An 8,735-nucleotide genomic window follows, 5' to 3' on the forward strand; every position below is an offset into this window, starting at 1 on the left:
TCTAGTTTGTTTGGCGTGAACCTGCCACAGTGAAGGCATGGTCCTGACAGTGAAGCACAAAGGTGGAGGTGATGCTATGGGGCTGTTGTGGAGAATGACTTTTATAGATGCACCATGAATGTCTGCCAAAGTACTGGCTGACAAGATGACTAACAGTCTGCAGAAGCTTGAAGAAGAGAAATATTCCATCACTATAACTATCCAAAGACCACTGACAAAATCAATCAAGTGAGAAAAAAGAAACACAGTCTGTCTCCTGACTTGAGTGCAATTGAAAACCTTGGAGAAAAGAAATGTGTCTGAAGAACACCAGAACCCTTCTGCAGGAAATTGTGCAACTCTGGCTTCGTCCATGCAGAGGAGGATTGAGTCCGTCATCAGAAAACACATGTGGACATATAAAGTATTTTTATTGAGTTCCAACTACGGGGAGTGTACTTCCAATATAGTAAATCTAAACTGTTATTTTTTAATTTTACAGCAGAGTAAATATAATGTTAGAAAAGATGCACTTACTATAAGGTCCTACAATTTTGAATCTTTTAATATTTAAGTGATGCTGCACAGGGCTGCACTCACTTCTGTTGCATACAACAACTTCACATTCCAAACCAAATCTGACAGCGTTTCTCATATTTTGGGAAGAACCCTTGTTTGTGTTCTTGCCTAGAATTTGAAGTGAAGATCGATACCATTCCTACGTGTGTGTGTGGCAGATATAAAGACAGGAAACGGGGGGATCAGCTGGATGACCACAAAGACTTTATTACATTTGGACAAAGTCAAAGCGGAACCAGATTCATGTCAGTGTTTTTGTCCATCCATCCATTGTCCATAATCTTTGGCTACACGCTCTGTTTCTTATGCTTTGTTGGAGTGTTTTGTACATAACGTCGAACGTCTCCAACTGTTTGACATCCTCAGGACGACCCCAGCTGCACCTTCAGCCCTCATATGTTGCAGAATGTCCTCAAAGCGCTGCAGGCCTTCTGGCTTCATCCTCCAAACCTCTCAGTCCATCCACATGACAAACAAGCTTCACTGCTCTTTGACGAACGGTGACCACCAACAGCATCTGGAACCAAACAGTGTGAAACCCTCAGATAAGGTAAAGACGTGATGAAAACTCTTTTTACGACACCGGGAGTGAATATTTGTGTCCTGCTGTCTCAAACCAAGCAAAGAGACTTTAAAATCAGACCTTTTAGTTTGAGCGAGTGCATGAATAGTTCCTATCTGACCTGTTGTTTTGCTGTTCTTCCACACATGTTGCATCAGTACAGTTTATTTGTTTAACACCTCAGATTGCCTGGTGTCTCAGTGGTGACACGAGACAGAGGTGCGATAAAAACAAGTCAACTGTCTCTGCTAATGAAGCGCATCTCGCACACGTTTACCTTCTTTGGTGCTCGTTTGCTGCAGGTGAGAAGCTGTAATGCGATCTCAGGGGTGTTGCTGTTTGTTGCGTGTGTTTGAGCGCAACACGTGTTACATCATGTGTTCGCCTTTTCACAGTCATGTTAATGGTTAGTGAAAATCTACCTACAGTTTGGATTTACCTGTGAAATCTAAAGCATTTTCCTGTTTTTTTTAAATACTTTATCGCACTAATTTGCGCTACTTTGGCTCTAATACGGCCGCCTCTCTCTGTCTGTAGTCTGATAGCACTGACAAATAAGTGTTGAAAAAAAATCTCTTTTCATAAAACACATTGAAAACAATTGGCGTTCTCCCTTTTTCATACATGCAAAAGTTCCTGTCGGTTTAAAATACACACTTCTGTAGCATTACAGGTGGAGCTCTTGGAATATTCAAGCATATTTTGAGGTTTATTTCATTTTTATTGTACTTTGTGTAAGAACATTCAGTAGCTGCATGTTGAAAATAGATCATCCAAGGAACTGGATAAGAAATAAAAGCAAGTAAAAGTAAGTTTTCTTCCTAAATGTGTCAAAGAGCTTCTCCAGAGTTCCTTTTGCATTGATATCTCTGAGAGGATCTGAGGGCCTGCTGGTGCCATAAGAAGTTCTCAGATACATGTAGGGAAGACCCAGAGGAGTTTTTAAAATCTTTTGCATCATTTTCACATTATTTCAGAGTAAAATTAACATTAAATGTCAGGATAGTTTCTTTCTGCCCAGCCTAGGGGTTCTTGAACGCAACATAAATCCTTCTGCGGTCTCAAGCAGCCACACCACAGCAGCTTCACAGGGAAAAAAATAATTATTTATTTATAATGAATGAGATGTGGAAACAAAGGTGATGACTAACTTGAAATAAGAGTGAGCTCGACCGAAAACAACAACCAAAACGACACTAAACTGGGGGACTTACCCATCAAAATAAAAGTATCAAAAGTAAACACAAAGTCGGGCCTCCTTATCTAATTTAAAGAGTTTAAACATAAAGGTAGCAGCTCGCTCCAGTCATACAGAGTTAGGAGACGCAAGAATGCCGAACGTGGTGCGTGTACCGGTTCGGATGCCGGTGAAGAACGGCCCCGCCCATCTAAACCTCTCTGCGCACCGGCGAAGTCCTCCTTCCGCATTTAACACCGGAACTTCCGTTGATCAGCCAATCCGGTCGTCGCTACGGCGCAGCGCTATTTACATACTCAATCGGAACCCAGCGGGTAACAGACATGAAAGTAACAATTAACGTATTATCTACAAATTACGACCGCTTTTACATCAGTGAGAGCAGGATAGCTCCAGCACTGCTCCTCTGACTGTGTGAATTAGTCTTATTCATGATGATTTACAGCTTTAATCAGATGTAAAGTTGCTCCTTGTGACAGCAATGTGTGAGAATCACTGCCACCAGCTGAGGTCACATCGATGTATCTGGAAGATGTTGTGAGGGTTTAAATAGTCTAAAAGGAAAAGTCAGTGAAGATTCTCAGTCATCCAGGTCATTGTTGTTCTGGACTAGTTCCTTGAAGACGTTCCACCTCTCATCCGAGAGGCTTCATCAGTTCTGACTGACTGGTTGGGAGTTCCAGATACTGACATCCTGAAGGAGCCTTTAACACCTGAGGACTCGATCAGTTCTAGATCAGCAGCAAATGTCTGATTTTGTGGCCAGTATTGTTTCTCGGTTTCACTGAGCCGCCCAGGCTATTTGTTATAGTTTTGAGACTGTTTCTATCACTAACAACAACTCTGGTGGCGACATTTTCCTCAATAAAGAATCTTGGTCTTTAGATTTTGTTTTGTTTCCGTTGCATGAATTCACATAATGCTCCGATTTCTAGAAAGACTTCTGTCATTGGGTTCAAAGCAAACCTTAAAAATAAGTCTCAAATTGTGTCACTTTTTACCAAATGAATCCCACATGTCCCAGCAGTGTCTTTTAAGACTTCAAGTCAAAATGCTGCATTTAGGTTTCACTGAATTTAATGTCTGTGTTTGTTCTCATTGAGCTCAGATCTTAAGTCTTTCAGTTTAAACTCACTGAGCTTCAGCTGAACAGCAGAACATGTGAGGTGGAACAGGCTCGTTTCTGCTGGATTCACATTACAAGTTAATCAAAGTCTTATTTCTCTGTGTGTTCAAACTCTGTGGCTTATTGATATCAAATGTCTTCATGTGCGCCAGTTCAAGCCAGTGCAGGTCAAACTTAGAAGACGTTTCAGGAGAATGAACAGGTTTCCCTGCTGGAGGGAAAATGTTCTGTCATGTTGCATGACATTTACTGTTCCTAATATTAACTTGACTTTTTAAGTCTAGCACTCAAAGTTAAGACAGAAAGACGTCCAAGAAGCAGTTCTTCTGTGTGGCTCAGAGGGATGGAGGATTGTTTGGGGAACTGGAAGTTGTGGGTTTGAAAATTCTGAGCATCAGTGTCTTTTGAACACCAGTAACCAAAGTGAAAACCACATAGAGAGAAGCTTCCAGAGCAAACAGGTCTCGTACTGATGAGCTGAAGCTTCCAGGATGTGTTGACTCTGTATTATGTTCATGCAGCTCCATCAGAGCTTCATGAAGTTGGACCACAAAGACTGGAAACCAGATCCAGCTGCTACACTTTTACCTGATAGTTGGGAGGTTCAACAATCTGACTTTTGATCAGAAGATCTCTGCATCGAATCCATTTGAACTTTTTTATTTTTAACTAAATGTCCACAAATTTTCCTAAAATACTTGAAAACTTCAGATGTTTCACTTTGTTCATGAAAAAAAAATACAAACAGGCGAACACCAAACAAAACAGAACGTTAATGCAAAACAAACATCAGGTAGAAAACAAAAAAAGGAGTGTCGTAGATTTCTTTAAACGTATTAAAATGTTGTTTAAACAAAACACACTAAACAGGTTCCATGTTCTGACACAAACACAGATTAGTCGAGTTCATTAAGTTTGTTTTTAATGTGTTCACTTGCTAAAAATGGATCTTATTTATCGGTTTAACACATCAGTTGATGATCTCTTGTCTCTCATCTGTTTCTGTAAAGGCTCCTGCTTCACTGTGAGGCCGCCAGCTGCTCGGCTCTGCAGAGGATTGTGGGGAGCAGCCGAGCCACCGCCGCAGACTTCTCCAGCAGCAGATGCAGGAAGGTCATCGTGAAAGGATTCCAGCCGCCTGCACGCTCCCTCTCTGCCCCTCTCCCCTCGGGCAGGAAGGAGGCTGCAGAGCCCCAGACTGAAGCTGTTGGACTGTTGAACTCTGCTGCTGCTCTCAAGCTTCTCCACTAACCTGCAACTGCAAACACTTTTGTATTTCACATGTGCACAACAGGCCACTTGGCCAAATGGACCAGTTTTGCAATTTTGCACGCATGCCTGTTTATCTTTTTATAGCTGGTAAACACTTGTTTACATTGTTTTTTGTAGTGCTTGTAAGCGTCCCTGCTTTTTTTCTACCTGAGAACAAATATCGTGCCGTGCCAAGTGGAAACAGGTTCAAATCCTTGACCGATGGAGTTAATGAGGACTTGGTGGAGTCAATCGGCCTGATTGGAGCAAACCAAGTGGACCGAGGGAGGGGAGGATTCAAAATGAGTTGTTCTCTTTGGTTTGTTGTTTGTGTATTTAAAGTAGGATGACAAAGTTAGAGTGGGGAGTTGGAGTTCATGTGGTCTTTGGGAGAATTGTGTAAACAGTTGGACATAACGTGTAGATATTAATAGTCGCTCTTGGTGTAGACACCACCCCTACATGGATGCTAATGGTAGAGTCTGGCTCATATATATATGCCAGGTGGCGTTCAGCGTCTTTCTGTCCTTGATGTGTTTTCAGGGGAACCTGAACCACTTCAGGATGTGTAAATGTAAATGTTCTCAGTGTGATCATCCACGAAAAGATGAAACTTTGACCAAGTCTGGATGCTATTCTTCATCGTCCTGTTTCTGTTTCTCAGTTGCTGCTGCACTGAAGGAAGAGGTAAACCATTGTTAACACCTCATGAAAACACTTTTAACTGTGTTTGTTGATTTAAGGAAAATGTAAAGTCCTCTCGTGCTGGATCTGCTGCTTCAGTCAAAGTGTTGATTACAATCAGTGACCAAATTCAGAATATGCAGAAAGTTGTAGGAAGAGAGGAGATCTACTTAAAGCCCCTAAAATAAAAGTATTTCAGAATCATCAATACAGTATTATATCATTGGATTATAATATTGATTAATTGGTTTATCATTGTAGCTGGTACTAATTAATGTTTTTGTTTTTTATTGTTATTGTGCTTATGACATTTTGATTGTTTAAAAAGTGCAAATAAAGTCTAACTGATTGCTAATCTACATGAATGTAACATCCTTTATTTGTCTGTTTTTTATGAATAATGTTTTAAATGTGTGTAGCTTTATTATCTTTCTATTTTCGCCTCTTGGGATGTAATAAAACAAACTTTTATAAATGAAGCTTTGTGTCCTGTTCTTTTCTTTTCTGGTTACTCCAAGGACAAATATTGACGACACACAAATCCTGCTGCATTTCTGCTCATATAAAGTCTTAAAGTCTGATTGTGAAGAGCAGAACGTTGAAGCTTGAGTCTCTCCTCCTGTTTCTGCAGCTGACAGCAGCTCTGAGGGTGAAGCTGAGCTGATCCAGAAACCACGTCTCGGACTGAGCAGCTGAAGTTTCCAGGATGTGTTGACTCTGTAATATGTTCATGCAGCTCCATCAGAACCACAGGAGGTTGGACCACAAAGACTGAAAACCAGATCCAGCTGCTAAACTTTCAACTGACAGTTTGGAGGTTAAGAACCTGACTTTTTGTCAGAAGATCTCTGGATCAAATCCATCCAAACATTTTTATTTCTGTCAGGAACTAAATGTCCCCAAACTTTCCCAACACACTTGAAAACTTCACATGTTTAACTTTGTTTGTGGCTGTTTCTCTACTTCAAGCCAAACACTAAATATGACTCTGACCATCAGACTCTACAAGACAAACACATGTTGAGCTGTTCATCCAGTTCAGTCTGTGCTTTAGTGGAAATCTTCCAGCTTTTTCATTCTGAAGGTTCCTGGTTCAAATCCAATCTTTGGAACCATTTTGCAGTTTTTTTCTCCAAGTTTCCTGGTACCACGATATGAAGAAATTAAACCAGGAGCAAGTGTAGAGGAATGACTGGTGCTTCTTCATGCAGAAGGTTCATGGTTCAAATCCAGTTTTTATCATTTGCCCTCTTAAAACCCTCTTTGTATCGTCATTAATAGAAACTCAGACAGTAGTCTTGTGTGACAGATGGTACAGAGATGATCCCCTGTTTCTCTTCTGGGAGGTTCATGGTTCAAATCCATCAGTGGAACTCTTATTTGTAGTTTTCCTCTTCAGTACCTCTTTGTAACATCATTTAAGCAAACTAACACCTAAACCCTGTGAGAGAGATGGTGCAGGGTTAAGTACTGTGCTTCCCATACAGAAGATTCATGGTTCAAGTCCTGCTTTGAACTTGCATTACATCTCTTCACACGTTTTTGTCCAAAAGATCATGTGACTCTATAACTACAGGAAAAGAAGACAACAGGTTCAAGTTTGTTGTGTGGTGCAGAGGAACTCTTGCAGCCTTTATGTTTCTGCATCTTTTTGAAGGTTTGTGGATCAAATCCACCCAAGAACCATTTTCCACTTTGTTCTGGAAGGTGCTTTCTGGTGTCATGACAGAAAGAAACTAAGAATTTTAACTACCAGAAATAGTGGTGCAGAGCAAAGAGTTTTGGTTTCTCGTGCAGGAGATCCACGGTTCAAGTCCGCTTTTGGACTCACTTCACTTCTCTGCTGATGTTTTTCTCCATGTTCATGAATACATACTGATAGCAGCACTGCTGTGAAGAGTGTTGGTGTCGAGGAAAGACCTTTAATGCAGGACATCCATGGTTCAAAACCATTTTTAGATTTTCTCTACCTCTCTTTATGTTTCAGTGCAAAAGATCATGTGACTCTCTAAGACTGAGATAAGTTGACTAAAAGGTCAAGTTTACTGTGTGGTGTAGAGGCAATGTTGCAGCATTTGTGTCTTTGCATTTTTTTCCCCCAGATCCACGGTTCAAATCCACCCAAGGAACCATTTTACACCTTGTTCTGGACGATGTTTCCTGCTGACATGATATGAAGACATTTTTACACTTACTTTGACAGGAATGCTGGTGTAGAGGCAGAGTTCTGGTTCTTGGTGCAAGTGGTCCATGGTTCAAGTCCAGTTTTGGACCCATTTTACAGTGTTTTACTTTTTTTTTTGTCCATGTTCATCAACACAGACTAATGGGGAACTTATTGCTGTGAAGTGTGATAGTGTAGAGGTAAGATTGTTACCGTTCAAACAAGAGGTCAAGGGTTCAAATACACGTTTGGATATCACTTTACATTTTTTCCCCCATTTTTCTCCATGTTCATCAACACAAACTAATGTTCCTACTGCTGTTGATGTGTTGGGGTGTAGAGGAAAGATGTATACCTTTAATGCAGGACATCCGCGGTTCAAAACCACTTACAAATTCACTTTACATCTCTCTACATATTCTTGTCGAAAAGACCATGTGACTCTATAAGACTGGGATAAGTGAATGACAGATTCAGGTTTCCTGTGTGGTGTACAGGCAATGTTACAGCTTTCGTGACTTTGCATTTTTTTTCCAAGGTCCACGGTTCAAATCCACCCAATGAACCATTATACATCTTGTTCTGGGAGAAGCTTCCTGGTGTCAAGAGAGCAAGAAATGTAAAGACTTTTCTTGTCCAAGAGGGTGGTGTAGTGGCAGAGCTTTGCTTCGTGGTGCAGGAGGTTCATGGTTCAAGAACAGTTTTGGACTCATTTTATGGCTTCTGACATGCTTTTGTTCATGTTCATCAACACAAACTAATGGTGCTTTAGCTACAAAGTGCAGTAGCATAGAGGGAAGACCTTCACCTTTCAAACAGGAGGTCAAGGGTTCAAGTCCCCTTTTGGGCATTACAGTTAATTTCTTCAATTGGTTTTCTCTGTGTTCATCAACACAAACTGATGTTCAAGCGGTTATGTGATGTAGCAGTGTAGAGGTAAGATTTATACCTTTCAAACAGAAGGTCATGGGTTCAAATCCACCAGGAGTAATTTTCACTTGTAGCTCATCAATACGACTTAATGCCATCATTAGCACAAACTAAAGCTATACTGTGTGTGACAGACGGTGTAGAACTCTCAGTCAGAAGGTCCTTGGTTCAAATCCCACTGAAATACATTATGTATTTGCGCGCTTCTATCTGGCGCCAGAAATACAACTTCCAACCAGAACTTAGTGTGAGCAATGATGGT

General features: G+C 40.8%; 1 protein-coding gene across 1 annotated transcript in view; it reads right to left on the reverse strand.

Moving 5' to 3' along the window:
- Positions 1 to 4,562, reverse strand: part of LOC103361292 (trace amine-associated receptor 13c-like) — a 6,425-nt gene extending 1,863 nt beyond the window's left edge. Inside the window, exons 1-2 of the mRNA XM_008287333.1 lie at positions 4,468 to 4,562; positions 2,288 to 2,316 (exon numbers count right to left, since the gene is read on the reverse strand). Of these exons, the coding sequence (XP_008285555.1) occupies positions 2,288 to 2,316; positions 4,468 to 4,562 (124 nt within the window). The remainder of the gene's footprint in view (positions 1 to 2,287; positions 2,317 to 4,467) is intronic.
- Positions 4,563 to 8,735: the final 4,173 nt, after the last annotated feature.

This window comes from Stegastes partitus, unplaced genomic scaffold (assembly GCF_000690725.1).
Source record: "Stegastes partitus isolate 25-593 unplaced genomic scaffold, Stegastes_partitus-1.0.2 Scaffold495, whole genome shotgun sequence".
Lineage (NCBI taxonomy): Eukaryota > Metazoa > Chordata > Actinopteri > Pomacentridae > Stegastes > Stegastes partitus.